The sequence below is a fragment of the Sceloporus occidentalis genome, unplaced genomic scaffold, assembly GCF_023333645.1.
Source record: "Sceloporus occidentalis isolate IW3139 unplaced genomic scaffold, rSceOcc1.0.p SCAF_2, whole genome shotgun sequence".
Classification (NCBI taxonomy): domain Eukaryota; kingdom Metazoa; phylum Chordata; class Lepidosauria; order Squamata; family Phrynosomatidae; genus Sceloporus; species Sceloporus occidentalis.
Genome location: NW_028316982.1, coordinates 229,399,893 through 229,421,736, shown reverse-complemented (window position 1 = coordinate 229,421,736; position 21,844 = coordinate 229,399,893). Strand labels below are relative to the sequence as shown.

The window sequence follows — 21,844 nt, the reverse complement described above, 5'->3', positions numbered from 1 at the left end:
TTAATATTCTTTTTCTTTCTTCTCAACAGGACTTGGATTATACACAGTAAACACAGTATATGGAGATACAATTATTTTGCCTTGCCATTTAGAAGTTCCTGATGAACTTATGTTTGGGAAATGGAAATATGTAAGTATAGCTAATTTTTAAATATTTTTAGTATTGAAATGCAGGAAGAAATTCGTTAATCACTAAAAATTTTCTTCAATGGTATGCACTTTGAATGCATTTGTCAAACATGTGATGACAGGTTTTTTTAAAAAAACAACAACATTTACTTGATTTTTTAAAAGTTTGCATTAGGTTCAAAGAGTCACTTGTCTAGTCATTTTGAAAGTGATTGTGCACTTGTAGATAATGTTTCATTATGATGACAAGGTTATCATGGAGGTTTATATGCTTTTAGGATGTTTTGTATATTGCTGTATTTTTTATCGTCAGTGCAGCAATCCTCAGCAAATGCATAGAATCATTTACGGTGTTTCATTTTGCATCTAAAAATGCAAAAAGTGCATAAAAGGAGCCCAGCTTAGGCACAGCAGAATGATGATTAGATTGCTGAGGTTGTTCCTTTACCTCACATATATTCTCTACAAAATAAAAAATCTGCACTACCTTTGTTGAGAAAAAAACTGCTGTGGGATATATAATGTATTCAGCAGCACAGATATTTTTCTGTATGGGTTTTTCTAGGTTAGACTTAGAGTTCTGTACATGTATGTTGATATGAACAGTATATAAAGTCTTAAAAACAGAAAGATCAGGTTGATCTCAGTGTTGCAAGGCAGGAGTATGTGGAGGCCAGTACAGTACAGCTGCGTGGCCAAAAGCAATGAGATTGGCTTTGGTAGGCAGAAGTCAACAAGTATAACATTCACAATTCCCTATTGAATATTCCAGCCACAACACTCTGGTTGTTTTTCTACGTTGGGTGACAGAGCTGTGCATACCACACAACCTGTCATTGGCCACCTGAACTAGACGTCTCTCTGAGGTGTGGTGTGCTGTGCTAGCCAATTGCCATAATGGATGTATGAGATAGCTGCCGGTCAGTCTGGCTTTAGCTTATAGAATGGAAAGAGGGTGTTATCTGGTCTGTTCTAGAAGAAGCAAGATGTCTTGAATTGGCCCTGGTCAACCTGAGCTCCTAAGGATTAAACTGGTTATGGCTTTCAAGTATGGTTACTGAGATGTAGAGCACTGACTGGTTGCACAAAAAGGGGATTTTGGTTCAGAGAAACAATTGGAAAGAATGTAGTTATGCCTCCCAAATAAAAATGCTCCCAGTGGAATTTTTCTCTTATCCCCAAATTTCTAACATTGATTGCATTCTCTATTAGTTTGTCCCATCCTCTTTAAAGCCATTAGTGTATCTTTTGATACAAATTACCTATTAAGAGTCATTTTAATTCTTTATTTGATTTAATCGGTTTATTTTTTTTTCTTTGTTTTATAGTAAATCATAAATTTATAAGGCTATATGACTATAAGATATCTTATGAAAGATCCTAGATTTTACATCCCTCAAAAAAGTGGTGTGGCCAACAGCACTTACATGGAACTTGAAAATCTGGTTTTATGACTTTCAAATTTGGGGAACCATCTTTTTCTATGAACTGACCCAGTAGTTTGTTCTTACGTGGCATCTGCTGCATGTTTGGGGATCTAGAAATGCTCATAAAAGCTTCTTACTGCTAAAAGAGGTTTGCATCTGGGATTTGTGCATAGCACACGAAACCCCTCTCCTAGGTCTGGCTCCTCTCCAGAGTTCCTTGCATGACAGCTGTGTGGTAAAGTCCAAAATCTACAAGCAGCAATAGCTTACATTTTGCAAGCTTTTGAAGTGTCACTGGCTTCTTCATCAAGCAAAGATTTTTAAAAACCACATTAGAGAAAAATGTGGCAATGTTAGAGTCACAGGCCTATATTCTGTCAGTATTCATGACCCAAGAAAAGGAGCTGTTAGCTTCACATAGGACAGGGACATCTGGATGTCAATGGAAATTAAATTTTTGTTGCTAATAAGAGCTGTCTTTTATTGCTCTTTGTCTCTATAATAATAATAATATAATAAATTTTTATTTATATACTGCCCTGTGGCGAACCAATCCGGGCGGTTTACAACATTAAAATAACATACAGCATAAAAACAATATATTTCCCTCCCCCCTTAAAAAGTTATTAAACAACATATCTAATTTAAAACCACAATGACTAGTTAAAATAACAATAAATTAAACAAAATAATCTAGTCCTCACATGGCCAATAATAAGAGTGACCTTTGCCTTTATTGAAATCCCTCTGTATTATCTTAACTGACAACATCTCAGACTAAATGTAGGCCTAACATTGTCACCATTTTTCTCCTGTACGTTTTTTAAACAAATTAAGCGTTCCTAGGCCTTGCATAATTGTTGCTTGCCTCCCTGGATTAGCCATCCATTATGAAGCCAAGCCCTCCCTCTAGTCCATCTGCCTTGGTCCAGGCCTTGGAGGGAGAGAGGAACTGCTGGACCTCGTCCCCTTCCCCACCACTACTCCCTTCTCCTTTTGTGTCATGTCTTTTTAGATTGTAAGCCTGAGGGCAAGGAACCGTCTAATTAAAAAGACTGTATGTACAGCTCTGTGTAAATTTACAGCGCTCTATAAATAATGGTTAATAATAATAATGATGATGATGAAGAAGCCAGTAAAACTTGGGGGAAAATGCATAATGTATTTTATGCTTTGGAGTTGACCCAGAAAAGGCATCTCTGCTTGTGGATGTTGGATTTCTCTGAATATTCTTCAGCTGTGTGGCAAAGAAGGTGAAAGGAGCAGGACTTTCAGGTCATATCAGTAGCTGCTGATCCTCCTGAGTTTGTTGTGGAACTGAATTGCAGCACTGAAGCACTGAGAGGACAAGTGGAAACAAGATTGCAGCAGTGTGTCTGAACCTATGATATTCTGTCTGAACACAACAGTTCATACAGTTTGAGCTAAGGTAATTCACAAAGGCTGGTGGCATAATAAATTTGTTAGTCTAACTGCCAGAAGGTTTCTGTTGTTTTTGCTTCTATATGCTAATATAGATAACTGTGCTTATTTATACATTATCATGATCTAAAAACCTTTACTGAATGTTAAATATTCCATGAATTCAATTTAGAAAAGCTAGCCTCTGATGCTGTCATAGTAACTCTGTAATAGGTTATTGTAAAAGCACATATAAAATATGCTACAGCTCATCTGGAAATTTAACTAGGAACATAGTTTTTTGTGGGTTTTTCGGGATATGGTGGCCATGTTCTAGAAGAGTTTCTTCCTGATGTTTCACCAGCATCTGTGGCTGGCATCTTCAAAGAAATAATAAAGAATAGTCCCGTTGTCACAAAGATTTCTGTTACTTTCTCAATAAGGAAGTAAAGCAAATTTGGAACAGGGCAGCAGATCATTATAATTGCTTGTATCCTTAATGATGTTTTAATAGTGAAATTTCCAAGCAAACAACTTAATGGGTTTGATTCAAAGAACTGTCTTCAATCTAGTGGGGGAAAGTGATAAACCTCTCCAATCTGGATAAATTCCTTATTGGTGCAAAACATTGGACAAGCCTGTATTCTCCTTATTCTTAATCTTTTCACTAAAAATGTTGAACTTCCATTCTTGTTTTGACTGACAAGAATAAGAAATACCTCCCCATGGACTGCACAATCAATTGTGCAATGGATGTCATAGGCATGAGCCATAGTAGTCAATTGACTTCTCATCCACCAAGTCAACAATGAGCTAGAGGTGTGTGCTTGCAGAAATGTTGACTACCCTAAGAAAGTACCACCAGTTGTGCAATGATTTTTATACTAATTTAATGTCCCACTTGGACATCTACTGGGTGAGCTAGGGCAAGTCATACTTGCACAGCTTCAGAAGAAGTCAGTGGGAAACCCATTCTGAACAAATATTGCTGAAGAAAACTCCATTGATATGATTATCTTAGGGCACCATAAGTCAGGAATGACTTGAAGGCCCACAGCATTAGTGCCCCAGAAGAACTCCAAACAACAAATCATTCCTTTAAAATGTAACATTCAGAGGCATAGCTGTATTAGTCTGAAATACCAGTATGCAAAATAGTCTTGTAAAAGCCAGTTACAATGGTTATCTATAACTATATTGTACTTGATTAAACAGTAAGTGCAACAATCTCTTGAAAATTCTGTTTAATTTAATTAGGTCACTATTTTGTATAATTCTGAAGAAAATATTATCAGTAGATGGACAAAAAAACTAATGATAGACCTTTATATTTTTTTTCTTTTTTTAAAAAAACAAAACCTTTCCTTTCCTCCCCCCCCCCCCCCCCATATAATTCTAGGAAATTGCAAACAAGCCTTCAGTGTTTATTGCCTTCAGATCTGCTACCAAAAAAAATATACAATATGATGATGTACCAGAATACAAAGACCGATTAAGTCTCTCTGAAAATTACACCCTTTCAATTAATAATGCAAGAATTGGTGATGAGAAGAAATTTGTATGTATGCTTGTAACAGAGGACAATGTCTTTGAACAGGCTACAATCGTCAAGGTGTTCAGTAAGTACCAATTAACATAACAGATACTAACAATGATCACTCATGTGTAGCTCTTCACTTCAGAGATTTACTAAAAGAGTTCCCAGGTAATGATAGTGAAAGCATCACATTTAGTTGTAAATGCAAAGCCTAATTTTATGTGGAGCATAAATATAACCAGAGTTGCCATTGTTTATGTCCAAAAGTGAATGGCAGTAGTCTACTCCAAGCATGTAAAGGCATGATTTCTCTGTTACACTTACTATATTAATATAGAAAGGCATTACAGGAAGAAATGGTAAGATATTAAGTATATGTTCTGTGAAACAAATGGCATTGTTCTATCACTTCTGAAATGCAATTATAGTCCACCCTCTATATTAGAGAGGGTCTGGTTCACATCCCACATGGATCTGAAATATCTTGGGGTCTCAAGTCCATGTATTTGCAATGTGCAGGTGTCCATATCGGCATGGCTATATGGATGCACCACCACTGACTTGTATGGGATGGGGATAGCTGTGGACATACCAAACAGTGGCCAGCTGGCCCGCTGATAGGGAGGGCTGGTTGTATAGCATATATGCGTGTGTACTTCAGGGGAGCCATAGCATTTACTGGCCACTACTGTGGAGATAGAAGCCAAGGAGGAAAGTGCAGTACATTTATGAACACCTATACTGACCTGTGCAGATAGAAACATCACCAAACGAGTTATAAGGTGAAGAAGGTTTTATTTGGTAATTCAATATCAACAGGCACAATAAAAGGGATTTTCCCATTAAATGGTCACATAAAACACCAATAGAGAGTTCAAATACTTCTTGTCAGATATGCACAGAATTAGAAGTATGCACACAATTTCTGAGCACCACTTTATTGTTCTCAAGATTACTTGACATTTGTATTTGTATCCCATTTGTTGTTGTTAGCTGCTGTCAGGTCAACTTCGACTTAAGGCTACCCCATAAATGAGAGACCTCCAAGTCACCCTATAATCAGCATCCCTGATCAGGTCTTGAAGACTCAGGGCTGTAGCTTCCTTGAGTCCATCCTTCTAGAATGTGGTCTTTTTCTTTTTCTGCTGCCTTCTGCCATAGCAGGCATTAATGTCTTTCCTAGTAAGTCATATCTTCTTATGAAGTATGCTAGTCTCAGTTTAGTCATATTGTTTTCTAGGGAGTGTTCAGGCTTGATTTGCTCTAGGACCCATTGGTTTTTCTTTTTAGTACCACATTTCAAATGAGTTGATTTTTTTTAGTCTTCTTAAACGCCCCCCCCCCCCCCAATTTGAACTTATTCATTAGATCAATACAGGAGTGTGAATATCTGATAAGGATTTTTGAGGGTATTCAGCTGGACCTAATTAGAGCAAGGTGCAGCCTGCCCCATGTAAATATACTTTAAGTCCTCACATGTTCACACAAATGCTTGAATATAATAATAATATTTATTTATATCCCGCTCTTCAGCCAAGAATATTGCTGTTGTGAATTTAGAAATGTATAGAAAACTACCATCTTTCAGTCCTGATTGTCAGGAAAGAAGCTTTGGCAAACATTGAAGATACTTGAGGGGAAGCTAGCAGAAGAAATCTAATTGTTATGGTGTTATTTACATACAAGGGGGTGCTGTAAAGTTTTAGTCTGACCAAGAATGGAATGACTTAGAGCCATAAAACTTATAATAAATGAAATAGCTTTTACTGAGCACTTGAGTATCATCACTGATTACAGCCCAAGTTAGTAAACACAGGCCAGAATCTAGCAGTGTATTTTGTATCCAGCATCAGTGGGTTCAGAATTTTATTTTCTTCCCTATCATACCACACTCCCCCATAATGGAGATTATCACACAGGAGAGAAAAGCATGCTTATCCTGTTAGTACCCAATGATGGGCCCATTACTGTTTACAGATGGTAGAAGAACAGGATAACAAAGTGAGTGTATGATAATCTTCCCTCCGATCATGCTAATAACATGAATTAAGCATGGGAGAAAGATGCTTTCCTCCTGTGTGATAATCTCCATAGTCAAAGATCAGCTTAGAGAACCCTGTGGAGTAAGTTTTTAAGGTTCATAATATGATAGCTGCAGGAGGAAGAATGCTGATTCTGGTAGAATGCAAAAAAGCAGACCATGAGCTTTTGGTTTCAGTATACTTTTATTGTTTAATATTCTAAAAGCATTTTGGTTCTGAAGTTGAAGGGGTCTTCAGTTTCTAACTCTCCTTCAAAACCACATTGTTAATGCACCTGTTCTGTCTTTGAAACCTAACCCTAAAAATGAAGAAGCATCATTTTCATGACATACTTGGTTTTTTTCTGCATATGTAATTAATTAATTAAGTTCAGATGGCAGTTTAATTGGGTTGGAGGCCTAGTTATGTTTCTGTTAATGGTTTTGTAATATATCATTAATTAAAGTTATTAGAATGGAGTAAAATGTGATGGAAATATATAAGCAAAGATTGAACCAACACAGCTGGCTGTTTGCAGATGAAAGGCCTTTGTGATATCAAGTTTTGCTTTATCAAATCAGTACTATTACTATTCCTTATGAGGATCTGAGGGGGCTATGATTTTTTAAAATTAATTCAACCAGCCATGATCATTGTAACTTTATACATTACACAATGTAACTTTATATATTACACAGTCCCTTTGCCATTGAACAACAGATGACTACATTTATACAATCCTTCATGTGGGCACTTTTCTATATATTCCAATAAAATTCATTAGAATGGACATTGGATTTTTGTACTATTTTCCCATATGACCATTATAAGAAATAAATCTCATATTTGAAATACTCCTGCTTTAGTACAGTTGTAAAGATTCACTTAGATAATAATTTCTTTGCAAAATTGTAACATCATGCGAACCTTTACATTTCCCTTACTGATATTTTTGTCTGTTTCTTTAAAAAAAAAATACAGAACAGCCATCACGGCCTGAAATTATAAGTCAAGCAGAGTATCTAGAGACCGAACAGTTAAAAATGGTAAGTGAGCCTCATTTCTGTTAAATATATTGTTTATTCCTTCCAACATATATTAACCTGCTTATTTTCACTATTCTATGCATAAATTCAGTGTGATTTACCATATGTACTCGACTACAAATCAAGAAATTTATGCCTGAAAATTGACCATAAAATCTTTGGTCCACTTATATATGGGTCAGCACAGTTGCCATGGGTTGAGATTAACTGGATCAACAACAACAAACAGTAATATTGCTCACAAAGGCCCTTTAAAAAGCAGCCCTGATGCCCCACTCTCCATGCCTTGGCAGTGATTTCTGAAAGAGCTGCAAGGCACGAGTGTCAGTCTGTGTGTATGTATGGTGAGTCCCTTATCAATCCGATCTTTACATCTTTCTTTCTTCTTGCATTTTCCTATTTTCCATCCACTTTAACACGATCTCCAAACCTTCCTCTTCTTCCTCCTCCTCTTTGCATTTCCCCATTTATCTTCCACTTTAATTCAATCTCTTTTTTCTCTTCCTCCTCCTTGCATTTCACCATTTTCGCTCCACTCTAACCTGATCTCCAAACTTTGCCGCCGCCGCCTCCTCCTCCTCCTCCTCTCATCTCCCCATTCTGCCTCCACTTTAACCCAATCTTAAAACCTTTGCTTCTCCTCCTCCTCCTTTTATTTCTTCTTGACGACCAAGCTTCTCATTTTTCCCTCCACTTCCAACCTAATCTTAAAATCTTGTGTCTCCTAAATTCTACCCTCAACTTATCCATCGGCCATATCAAAATCTATGATTTTGGCCCTAAAACCTTTCCTTGACTTATACATGAGATCAATTTGTACACTAGCATATTATTATTATTATTATTATTATTATTATTATTATTATTAACCTTTATTTATGAAGCGCTGTAAATTTACACAGCGCTGTACATACAATCTTTTTAGTTAGACGGTTCCCTGCCCTCAAGCTTACAATCTAAAAAGACATGACACAGAAGGAGAAGAGAGTGGTGGAGGGAAAGGGTAAGAGGTCCAGCAGTTCTTCTCTACCTCCAAGGCCTGGACCAAGGCAGATGGACTGGAGGGAGGGCTTGGGTTCTTAATGGATGGTTAATCATTTTCCAGGGAAAATACATACTCTCAAGTAGGATAATGCATATACAGTACATAGCAATACAGGAAATGGTTTGATAAACAGACAACAAAAGAACACCAAATAGCAAGCGACAATTATGCAATGCCTGGGAAGGCTACTCTGAACAGGATTGTTTTCAACTCAGTTTTGAAGCTGGTTAACGAAGTGATGGCTCTTGCTTGTGGGGGAAGAAGGTTCCAGGAGTGGGGGGCAGCAAGTGAAAAGGGGCGAATCCGGGATGGGGCAGAGGAAATCCTGGGCTGAGACAGCAGACCTTGACTACCAGAACGGAGGGCCCTGGTGGGAAGGTGAGGAGAAGGAAGGTCTGATAAGTAAGGAGGGGCCAGTCTATGGAGGGCTTTAAACATCGACAGCAGGAGCTTGTACTGAATACGGAAAGGGAGGGGGAGCCAGTGAAGGGATGCCAACACAGGAGAGATGTGGTCAGAGCGGTGGGTGGAAGTTATAATGCGTGCAGCTGAATACTGAACAGGGATTAAAGGACGGAGGTGAGAAAGAGGAAGCCCAGCCAGGAGGACATTACAGTAATCAAGTCGTGAGATCACTAGGGCATGGACCAGGAACTTGGCAGTAGAAGCGGAGAGATATGGTCGGATTTTGGCAATATTGTACAAGAAGAATCTACAAGCCTTGGCTGTGGTCTGGATCTGAGGGATACACGACAGAGAAGAGTCAAAGATAAAACCAAGACTGCGGGCTTGCTGGACTGGTTGAATACAAATGTTGTCCACAGAGACAGAAAAGGAGTGTTGAAGGGTGGGCTTAGGAGAAAAGACAAGAAGCTCCGTCTTGGACATGTTGAGCTTCAAACGCCGATGGCGCATCCACTGCGAGACAGCTGTGAGGCAAGACGAGACTTGCTGTTCAAGCCTTGGAGAAAGGTCAGGGGCGGAAAGATACAGCTGGGTGTCATCGGCATACAGATGGTAGAAAAAGCATATACGGTAAGTGTGTTGAAATGTCAAGTTAAGAATCGGCGGTCAGGTCTCATTGTGCCACCATCGTTGGAACTTGCATCCAGAAGTGATTTGACTTTTTTTCCACAATGGTTTCACCCTTCTCACTTTTTTTAGCTTTTAGGATATAATTATTTGTTTTTTGCTGCTCATTGTATTGCATTTTAGCAGTTGTAATCTGAAATCTTTGTACTGAAATTATAAACATGTAATTTTATATATGTTATTAGATACCCTGGGCATTTGTGAAGAATGAGAACTTGAGAATCAAATAAGTAATAATAGTTATAACAGAAATAAAATAAATAACAAAGATAGAGCAAAGTGGGGATTATGTAGCCCTGCAAATGTTGCTGGATTACATATCCTAGCACACAAGGGTGAGAAAATGTGGAATTTAGAATCAAATAATATTTGGAGGGTTGGGTAATCCCCATGTCTCATCTAAGCAAGAAATATGTAATAAAAAAAACAAGTCATTGATTTATCTGAGGTTCTCCTTCCAGGAACATACCTAATGGCACCTGCTACATCTATTATATCCAGCAGTCTGAAAAAAAATGAAGAAGCTATGAGAAGCTCCAATTTATCTATGATTGGTCGCAGTTCTAAAGTCTCAAGCAGAAGTTCTTTTTACTTAGAGAAATTGAGGGATATGAGGAAATCTACTTCCTCAGATGGATTTAGTCTACTTTTAGATTCTAAATGCATCTAAGGAAGTAGACTTAAGTCTACGAAAGCTCATGCAGTCAACCTCTTTCTTTCAGTTAGTCTCAAAGGTGCTACAAGACCACTGTACATACTGATTCTGCAGACTAACATAGCTGTATCTTTAAATTCTGTGTTAATCCAAAAATGTTTAAAGCTAAATTTTGCTGTGTTACTAGAAATGTTTTGTTGGACGCTATTGATGAAGACCAAAGCAAGCATATTTTTTCAGTAATTATTTCAATTTCTTCCAGGGGACTAAAGAGTGTAGAATGTGTTGGGTCCAGTAATTTTAAAAATGCAGACAACTTCCTCATAATCTGAACTTCAAACCTAATTATGTCTTTGTATTTGTAGCTCGGACAATGTATTGCAAAAGATGGTTATCCAGAGGGAAACCTAACATGGTTCAAGAATGAAATTGTTTTGCAGCCCGTTGAAGGAAGTAAGTTTTATAATTGTGTGTTCATTTTGCTGGTATCTCTTTTAGAGTATCTTGAAAAATCACTGTCAGCTAATATGCGGTAATTGTTTATATTACCTTAAACATTACCAACAGTTCTGCAATTATTATTGTAAAAAATGTTTACCTGTTATTTGTGGTGATTTGTGGGTCTCATTCCTCTAGCATCTTTAAGCAAAAGATTCTGAAAAGATTACTTTTTAATGTATTCATTCTAAGAGATATAATTGTAGCACATATAGTCATTTTAAGAGATATAATTGCAGCACATTTAAACATAATGCAACATCATAATGTGTTTCGCCAAACTGTGGTTTGCTTGGATGTCTAAATGCATTCCTGGCAACAAATCAAAATGGGTTTGGGGGCAAGAAACTCCAGTTTGAAGAAAAATATGTAGTTGCACCTGGCTTATTTTAGTCACATTTTGCTGTGTCTGAACTGGAATCCTGGTTTATTCCTTATTTATTTCTCTGCCCTGCCCTAGTTTTTTACCAATCTAGAAAGGAGAAAGATTAGAGAAGCCAAAAATGATAATTCTTCAAGCTAAACTGTTCTCATATGCTCAGTCCCACATTTCTTATCAAATTTCCTTGTTTCATTTGCTCTTTGCCAGGCTACTCATCCTGTTTTCATAATTTTTTCCATGACTGACAATTTTATGAACAGAAAGGCAGAGGTGCCAAGCTACTGCCCTCAAAAGCAAATACAGAAACACAAAAACCATAAAGATATAAGCATAATATACAGAAATGAGAAGCACAGATCCCAAAATAAATCACACAAAAATCCACAAAAAGGGAAAGCTCTATCCCCAACAAAAAAAATTACAAAAACAAAAATGTTCACAAACACGCATACACTTCCAGCCCCCTGCCATGAGAACATAAGCAAAACACAAACTTTACAATTCAAAAATAGAGATGTCAAGTTCCTTCCTTCATGTTGATAAAAAAGAAAGCTGTGAATTTGTATCGACCTGTTTCATAAAATGTAGTAGGTACAGCTATTCCCAGCACAGCAGGGACTGTGTTGCACCTGTCTGCTGTGTAGATAGACAGTTTCTCAGAAAAAAAGTGACTGGTTGGCAACCCTGATTCAGCCCCACAAACACAGTTGATTTCATAAGGATTCAAAGCAAATTTTTAAGGAAGCACTCATCTCCTTCTCACTGGATGGGAAAATTTATCAACTTCACTTATCCCCACATCTCGCTCCCTTTTTTATTCCTCTGTTCTATCATGCTTATGAAATAATATTTGAGTTTTGAAAAGTTGTTACAAAATGATTACCTCACTGATCTCTATCCAAAACAACAAGAATGTGAACCATTTGTACACTGGCAGAATAGCCAGATGAGAAACAAATCAAGACCTTTCATTTGTCTGCAAGACTGATTCTGACTTGGTCAACAACCCATGGTTTGATTTAGCATTAACTTTGAATGCAGACACTTTCTCACTATGATTCTTTTATTCCCACTATGGTGCTTTTATTCTCAACAATATATAACCCTTGATACACCCTAAACATTTAGAATTCAGAGACAAAGCCATGTTAGTATGGACTGTCAGTATGCAAAGTGATCTTGTAGCACTTTTGAGATTAAGGGCCTTTACAAACCTGAAAGACCAGCCTGGGGACAGAGTTGGAGTGCAGCGTCCTGCTGACGCACTCCCAACTCCGCACACTTCATCAGATGGTACACTGCGTCAAATGATGCAGCACCAAAGGGGTGCCATATAGGATTGGGGCCATGGCCCTGATATGGCACGAAAAGGGGTGGCTTGTAGAGCCCCTAAGTGTGCGAAAGAAGTTGTGTGAAAGAAGTTGCAGCATGAGTTTTCATAGACTTGGCCTACTCAAGGACATTACTAGTTGCGTGCAGGACTTGTCAGCCACACCAGGTGACACCCCATGGGGGGTGACACCAACTGCTCCTCAGACATCTGCCTTTTTGTAGAAATGGGTTGTGGCATTCACCTGGGTTCCTTTAAAACACTGAAGAGATGCTCAGTGGGAGGGGAAAGAGGAGATCCTTTTTTTAAATTATTTTTTATTTTTTTAAAAAATGATTTTTAAATTCTTTTTAAATTTTCTTTAAGAACATCACAAATTGTCACTTTTACCACATAAAACTATGTACATGTAAATACATTTAGGCTGTGCATATGATGTTGTAATTTAATGATATAATTTTAATTTTGCTAGTTGTTGATGTCTTAACTATTGCCATTACATTCACTGATATTACAATTTATGAGTAACATCAGTACAAAAATGAGTATGGATTCTGTGTAGTGTGGTCAGTTGAGGGGGGGAGGTGGATGACACCAACCCTAGTGGCACAACTGGGTGTACTTCTTCTACTTGGTCTACAGCCATGCATTTGAGAAGATAGACTAAGGAACCATTTACACTGTGGAAATTATGCAGTTTTACACCACTTTAAGTACCATAGCTCCATCCTATGGAATCTTGGGATTTGTAGTTTTACAAACTCTTTCGCCTTCTCTGACAAAGCATTTTGGTGCCTCACAAAGGCTGTAGAATGGAGCCATGGCAATTAAAATAGTGTCATACTGCATTATTTCTACAGTGTAAGTGCACCCCAAGCCTACAAAAGCTTATGCTACCCCTTCTTTTGCACAGTTAGTCTCAAAGATGCCAAAAGATCCCTTTGCATTTAGAATTAAGTGACTAGAAAAGTATTTCCCCTCCATCCTTTCCTTTCTTCCTTAGGAAAACTTAGACTCTGGTCTGTGATAACTTAGGCCCATTACACACGGGCACCCTAGGACGTACTCAGTCTGTGCTAGGGTTAGAAAGCACCTACCACGGACTGAGTCCATAACAAATTGTGGCGGCCATTCCACACGGCCGCCGCCATCTTGACGTAGCGGACACTCTGCGTCCGCATGTCACACCCTGGAAGTGACACCGCGAGTGCACGACTAGCGCCTCGCGGCGTCTCTTCCGGGGCCCATGAAGGAGTGAGATTTTCGCGCTCCTTCTCTGCAGCGTCTGGGAACCGCGCCGTTTGGCTGCTGCGGTTCCCGGACGCTGCAACCGGCGGCAGCGGCATACTGCCGCTTCTCGGTGGTCTGTAATGGGCCCTGCTTTATCATTAATGTCCATGTGGATTTCATTTCATATACTTGTAAATACAAGCTACATAAGAAAATACATGGAGCAGTTTCACATGATAGTGACAATTTTGTCTTTTCTTTCAAAAGCTGTAGTCATCCACGAACAAACTAATATAGATCAAGCAAGTGGACTATACACTGTAATATCTTCACTAGAATATAAGCCAACAAAGGACGATACTGATGCACAGTTCACCTGTACAGTGACATACTTTGCGCCAACAGGACAAGAAACAATACGATCAGAGTCAGCAGTCTTTGACATTCACTGTAAGTTTATAAATATTTATTTCTACAGCATTAAGACTTCCACTTTTTAAGACAGGCTCTCCCCAGAACATGAGTTTTCATGGTATTTTAGATGAGCAAGACAGTGATTGGGAACTGTCAGGGATGAAAAACATTGGTGGAAAGGATACTGTATGTGTTTTATCACAAAGGGACATACATGGACATGGCTGTTATATGAACAGTGTCTAGCGATAGGTAAAAAACCCCATATTTCCTGTCAAAGCTACACAGTTCTGGAACTTACTTGGGATTTCTTAAAGAAAAAAAATATTCATGAAAATAGCCACCTGCCCTTTAACTTTTCCTGAAGAAGTGACAGTCACCAAATTTATTGTCACCTGTAGAAATAAATATACAGAAATGACTTTAAAGAATATTTTTCATTATAGATAATGAAACATATATCTGTAAAATTAAATAGATATCAGCTGTGCTGTCTCATTCAAATAAAACATTCTGTCAAATAAATAATTTTATGTTGGTTTACACATTGCTATGGCTGTCCATATGCCAATTACTGGTGCTTTTCTAAAAAATTATTTGATGGCACTAGTTAACAAAATCATAAGTTGGATTTATGATCTCATAACTGGGGATTTGTGTTTAGGGTGGCTGATGACCAAATGTGACCCCAGAACATCAATCTTTTCACCTTAGTAGTGCTCTAGCCAAAGAATTTCTGAGGCACTGCAGATTGAGGCACTAGAATGTGATGTCTGCAGTGCTCTTCCAGTCATTGAGTACATTGAGGCAAGCACTTGAAGCAGTACCCTGAGGAGTTTTTCTAGTTGCCTTTTTATGCCCTCTAGGAGTGTTACAGATATCATTTTCCACCCTGACCTGTTGCCTTGAAAACCCTTTCACTGAGGTGCCTCCAAGCTGAAAAAGTTGGTTTTGGAAGAGTAGCATCATCTGAAGAAGGAGCCACTGTCATCATAGTTATGTCTCATGATGCAGGATCTCAGTTCTTCATGAGACAACCCATTGGAGCAATGGGTATTGTTTCAGAGAACTATGGACAGTGTTTTGTTTTCTAGTCAGAATTTTGCTTGATATAAAGCTGCAATCTTTACTTTCCCTTACTTGGAAGTAAGCCAGATTACATTCAAAGGGACATATATCTGAGTAGGCGTATATAGAATTGTGCTGTAAATATGTTACCCAAAATCAAATTCCTATGGTTTCAGTGAAGTAGTACTCCAAATAAATAAATGTCATATAATTCCAGTGTTAGTGTCAAATCCTTTAGTAGTGATTAAGAGTATCTTTTAAAGCACACTTTAAATCAAGGGGAACTTCTTTTGGTTCACGGGCTGTGTTCAGTTTTAGAGAGGGAGATCCATTTCAGTGGCAAGCAGAGTCACTGACAAATGTTTAAGAAGAAAAATACTGTCATATTTTAGCTTTAGAAGTCTTTGGTCAGTAACAAAGCCTTAAAAAGAGTCATTCAGAAAAGTAAAATCATGCAGTAACTAGGAAAGCACCAAATTATGGTGTCATAAAGAAGGGACGTGGCTATTTCAGAAATCCAATTGGGAAAAATGAACACCAGGAGGACCAGATTTAGCCATGTGATCTACTCCTGCTTTAACTGGTTCAGTGTTTATCTTTTGTTTGATTTCCAAAGAGGCATTCTTAGAGTCTGGGACCTATTTGCATTGGTGTATTTTTAGCGTTGCTTTACAGCTCTGCAAAGAATTCAATCAATGATCAGCCTGATAAACAGAAAGTTAGAAGTATATATATTTTCAAAAAGGATTCAGTGTTAAGAGTAGCCCAGTATTGTATTTTTAATTATTTGTATTTTTAATCAGCATCTTTATGAGCCATGGCACCTTTATCTATGGTACTGTTGTACTTATGTGCAACTGCCAGACAGAATAGCAATATCAGTTTTGACAGCACCAGTCACCTCTTTCAGAAGAACCAGAAAACCTGAATTTAGTCCTTTCTTCTCAAAACAGAGGATCTGGCATAGTTGATAGAATATGAACAGCATCAAACCTAACAGGATGACTAAGGGGGGACAGACAGCCCAAAAGGGACGGCTTAAAGATCCCTGGCCCAATCCAGCCATATTCTGCCCCAAAAAGGAGTGGATAAGATCTCCTCCACAAAATTTTCCTCCACAAAAGCTGGCTCGTTTCCTCCACAAAATCTTCCTCCACAAAAGCCAGCTGAGAGTGGCATCTAAGCGCCATGCCCCCAAGTGGGAGAGAAGTCGTCTGGCGTGTAATTATTAGTCCGGCTTCTATCCTACTTGGGGGCATGGCACATCTAAATACCATGCCTCCAAGCCTGTCCCAAGTGGGCTCAAATGGGTTGTCTGTTCAGTCCCTAAGTGCAAAACCCTGAGAGCTGGATGCAGAATTGCAACAGCAGCTTTGTATAGCACCTATTTTGTAATTATAGTTATTGCTCCAGAAGGCCATCTGTACATTACCTTTGACATATTTACAGGATTTCCCCTCACAGTCTATGTATTTGGGATAGAGAGAGATTATTAACTGATGCATGTGTCTTTACAGATCCTACAGAGAAGGTTAAAATTCAAGTGCTTTCACAAAGGAATAGCATTAAAGAAGGTGATAACATTACCCTGAAATGTTCAGGAAATGGTAATCCTCCACCTCAGGAGTTTTTGTTTTACATTCCTGTAAGTATTGCCTTCCTCACAGAAGTGGTGCTGGCAGGGGAAGGGAAAGAAGGGTATTGATATATAGTATTTGTTGTTGTTGTGTGCTTTCACTATGTTTCCACTTATGGTGATCCTAAGGTGAGCCTATCATGAGTTTTCTTGGCACGCTTTGTTCAGAGGAGGTTTGCTATTGCCTTCCCCTGAGGATGAAAGAGTGTGACTTGTCCAAGGTCACTTTCATGGCCAAGCTGAGAGTTGAACTATTTTAAAATGACATATGAGTCTGTATTTAATGTTTTTGTTTGCATACTTAATGTTTTAAATGTTTTTCTCTGTTATACATCACACTGAGGCCTCAGTAGAGCTAAGGATGACAAATAAATGGTTCAAGTAAATACATAGGTACATACATATTAAAATTCTGTCAGCAAAACTATCTCAAAAATCCAGAGGTGGCTGAGTGTCCTGATAATTTTACTACTCATGAGAGTAAAATTTAATTCACTAAAATGCAACCTTTGATCATTTGAGAACTGAGGTCACCATACCCTAATAGTATTTTACAAAGGGATATCCATTACCAAAAATACATGGAAAGAAAGGCATTTTTCCTATGCAACTAAATTTCTCTTTTCCATTTTTTTAAAAGGGAGAACCAGAACCTATAAGAAGTTCAAGTTTGTATGCATTAATAGATGTAAGAAGAAATGCAACAGGAGAATACAGATGTTCACTGATTGATGAAAGTGTGATGGACTCCACTATAATTACAGTACATTGTAAGTATTTTTATTTTATTGGGTTTTTTTTTCCAGGTGTATTTTTTTCTTTCTTCACTGACATGATTTCTTAGTATGTTCCTTGCCATTGGGCAAAATTGCATGTGGATATCACTGTAAGGGCCAAAGCAAATGAATGTGCTGCCTCAGGTTTCCAAAAGGTTATCTGTATGAGTCATTCTGGTCATTTAATTATCTGTATATCTTTGCTTCCTTTTCACTTCCAAAGTTAAGGATTTGCTTTTCACGTACAATGGAAATATTTTCATTGCTTTGTCCTGGGATTTGAGAAATCTGGTAATTTACTAAACAGATGAAGGACAACGTGCATATTATGGTACTTAGGAATTATAATGTATTTTTTTGACTATGGAATTCAGAAATTTGCCATAGTTAAAATTTGTTATTCTTGTGTACCTGAAAGTCATTTCTGATTTATGATTACCCTAAGGCAGATCTGTCACAGGGTTTTCTTGGCAAGATTTGAAAAGAGGGGGGTTGCCTTTGCCTTCCTCTCAGCCTGAGAGAGTGTGACTTGCCCAAGGTTACCCAGTGTGTTTCCATGGCCAAGCAGGGATTCAAACCCTGCTCTCCAGACCTGTATTCCAATACTCAAACCACTACAGTACTCTGGCTCTATAGTTAAAAGACTCTGATATTATGTGAGTATTACTTTACATCTATTTAAAGTTGTTGATTTACAAAATAATAAGATGTATATGCTAATCCAGGTTTCAATTATGGCTTCAATTCTCCATTTCCTAGATGAGAAACTAGTATGATCATCAGTCATACAAAATGTGTAGCTAAAGTGACCATTGCCTGGGGCAAACCTTAGAAAAGTTACATTGGCACGTTACAGAGCGTCAAAAAGCGGCGCTCTGCCTGCACCATCATTAGCAGAGCCGAGAAGCTCCAGCAGCCAAACTGCGAGGCTTCTTGGCGCAGCTAAAAAGAAGCGCCAAAATGGCGCTTCTTCTTGCGTCGCGGAAATGATGTGACGAGGCGCCAATGGCGCACTCGACGCATCATTTTTGTGATGCTACGTGCATACGCTAAGCATCCGGCATGTAAAAATGGCCGCGCCCATGTGTATAGGGCGCAGCCATTTTTACGCCCCCGTCACGTGCTAGGGGTGAGGCCGGTATGGATGCTAGGTCCTCGGCCAACCCCTAGCACATGACGGGGGCACTGCAAAAGCCTGTGCGGAACGGGCCCTTGTTTGGAGGTTGCCATGTTGTATAAGACTGTGATGGTGAACCTATGACACTCATGCCAGAGATGGCATGCAATGCCATTTGACCTTGCATCTAGCAGAGAGAAGGTGGAATAGGCGTGCATGCGTCCCAGACCTTTCCTGGCCTCCAGCCTCTCCAGAGACAGCTGGAGGCCAGGAAAGGTGCGGTGGGAGAAGTCCTGCCCTGGAAGTCCCACTCCCAGAGGGCAGAAGTCCCGCCCCCAGCACCAAGTAATACCCGGTGCTGGAAAAACTTTTAGTTGGGGCAGTCGGCACCAAAAAGGTTCGCCATCACTGGTATAAGTCGTTCTGAAAATTAAAGTACAAAAAAACCCCCACCTAACAACACTTTTTTCCAAGCAGTACTCAGGGGCAGCCATCAAATTGATATTTTCATATTTCCACATGGAGAAAGATATTGGCATGGATGGACTTACAAACAAATCTATTCCCATTTTGCCTGCCAGCAAATCCTTGCAGAAAGGAGTCATGAAGCTCTTTCAAACACTAATGGAATAGATGAGGGTAATACAGTGAGCCCACACCATACGCAGGCTCGTTATAGGCAGTTTTCAGATTACGCTGAAGCCGCCCAGGAAAGAGGAGAATGGCACACATGCATGGCGCACAACCATGCAGCAAGCACGCCCCATTATATCCAATGGGGCTCAAGTATACACGCTTTTTGTTTTACAGGGGGGAGTCCTTAAGTAACCCCCCGCATAAAGCAATGGCCCACTGTATATGCCAGAGTTCCCAAAAAATGGCTCCAATCCCCATGTCTGATAATGTATGTTGTAATGTGTGGTGTGATAAGTAGGGGAGAAACCAGTGAGTAACTGAACATAGCAGAAAAGCAAGACAGAGAAATTTATTTATAGGGTGGGGGAGAAGATAAATGGAATAGTTCTTTACTTTTTGAGTTTTCTACCTTCAATAAAGGTAAAAAATTTTTTTACAAAAAGTAGGACTACATTTGGCATGTTTTACCAACCAGTACTTAAAATTCTCCTAATTTAGAAGCATGGAGATTCAATGTTCTCTGCTTAACAAAGGAGAAAGTGGCCTCACAAGGCATTGAGATGTCTTGGATCTCAGAGAAGGTACTTTTTTGTATTGCTAATGGAATTTACGTTTTATCTCCTGGACTTTGGAATGCTTTGTTCCCAGTGCCACGTGGCCAGAAGTAGGAGGGGCCTGCCTGCATATATATCACTTACAGAACACACCAACAGCTTCTTCACAAAATATAGGCCTGTGACTAACTTAATCATTTTTTCCCATATATGATTTTTAACACCTTTGCCTGATGAAGAATCCAGCAGAGCTTTGAAACCTTGAATCATGTATTTTATGCATTTTGGTTGTCTGAATAAGAGTATCACTGTTTTATATATTTTAGGTGTTATTTTATTGTGTGGTGATTTGAGCGTTGGAATACGACTCTAGAGACCAAGATTCAGATTCCTGCAAAGCCATAGAAACCCACTGGGTGACCCTATGCAAGTCACACACTCTCAGCTTCAGAGGAAAACAATGGCAAAACCCTCTGACTAAATCCTGCCCCCCAAAAAACATGATAGGTTTGGCGTAGGGTTGCTATATGTTGAAAATGATGAAGCCTCACAACAACAGTATCCAATACAGTCCCAAGATGTTCATCTGGTCCATTGCATCCTGTTCGGATGTCATGTACACATGTAACACTGGATCTCATCCATCTCAGAGGAATTCTTTAGGGAGCTTTTTCTTAAACATCTTTAATTTGAAGCCTAATAGTTTGATGTTAGGTACAAACACACCTGTCAACACCTCACTTCAAATAATTTGTTAGTATGTTAAATAGCACCTATTCCCACAGATCTTTCGAGGATCACTGTCCTTCCCTTCTACCTATGGTGAAAGACATCTGTTTATTTGCTCTGCTTTCTGTTTGTTTGCTTTTTTAAAGAAAAATAGTTATCATATATAAGGCGGCTGCTCTTCTTATCCATAAGGTTCATGAAGAGGCTTTGGAAAGGGCACATATGAAATTTCTAATGACTCATACTGCTTATATGCTTGAAGGCATTCTCAAAGTACTGCAAAAGACTGGTGAGATAGGACCATCTTTCAGAATCCGTGCTAGGTGGTGTTGATATAATAAATACTGAACACCTAGTGCAGTTCTGAGTTGTCTTGTTTGATAGGGTAATTTATGTCATATAAACTGTTAGTGTAGTCTGTGTACTAAAATTACATTATATACTTAATGTAACCTACTTTTATAGTAAAGTCTTTGTAGTATTGACAATGTATACTCCAGTAAAGCTTGTTAGAGTACAAAGTTTTATAAGACCTTTTGTTAACACTCTTACTTCCTTCAAGATGTACACTTTTTAAATACAAAACCAATGATTAAATCATTTGTAAGCTTTTCATATATTTATTTAAATGATGTTCCTGTCTTTAATAGCTCACATATTAATGCAGTAACATGCAGAAGTCAGCCTTTGCATTGTCACTTCCTCACTTGGTATGCACTCTGCAGCAGGCAGATCGTCTTGAATTCTCTGCACCAAATTAACATTTGACTTATATTAAATACAGCAGTTTGTTTTCAAGGCCTGCTTGATTTCTGTTAATCAATTACTGTTGCAATAATAAATCTTTAAAATTTTGTAATTTTTCAAACAGTATCATTTCTTATTTTGGGAATGTCAAATCTGGGCATGCTAACACAATTTTTCTTATGTCAGTTGACCCATTTGTGTCCCACTTTACATGGGGCTGCCATTGAAGACTATTCAACTTGTCCAGATAGCACCACTTATAGATAGCATGTAAATAATTTCCTAACAACAGTTTCACTATTACCTGTTTGATCCCACAAACCATTCAAAATGCTGGTTATGACTTAACAGAGCCGATAATGACTCTGGACCTC

General features: G+C 38.5%; 1 protein-coding gene across 5 annotated transcripts in view; it reads left to right on the top strand.

Annotated features, from left to right (window-relative positions):
* ALCAM (activated leukocyte cell adhesion molecule) overlaps positions 1 to 21,844 on the top strand; it is a 183,571-nt gene that overhangs the window by 122,334 nt on the left and 39,393 nt on the right. For all 5 annotated transcript variants that reach the window (XM_089512357.1, XM_089512355.1, XM_089512356.1 and 2 more), the window contains exons 2-8: positions 30 to 130; positions 4,357 to 4,576; positions 7,497 to 7,561; positions 10,719 to 10,806; positions 14,061 to 14,243; positions 16,793 to 16,920; positions 17,552 to 17,681. In XM_089512357.1, coding sequence (XP_089368483.1) covers positions 30 to 130; positions 4,357 to 4,576; positions 7,497 to 7,561; positions 10,719 to 10,806; positions 14,061 to 14,243; positions 16,793 to 16,920; positions 17,552 to 17,681 — 915 coding nt within the window. The remainder of the gene's footprint in view (positions 1 to 29; positions 131 to 4,356; positions 4,577 to 7,496; positions 7,562 to 10,718; positions 10,807 to 14,060; positions 14,244 to 16,792; positions 16,921 to 17,551; positions 17,682 to 21,844) is intronic.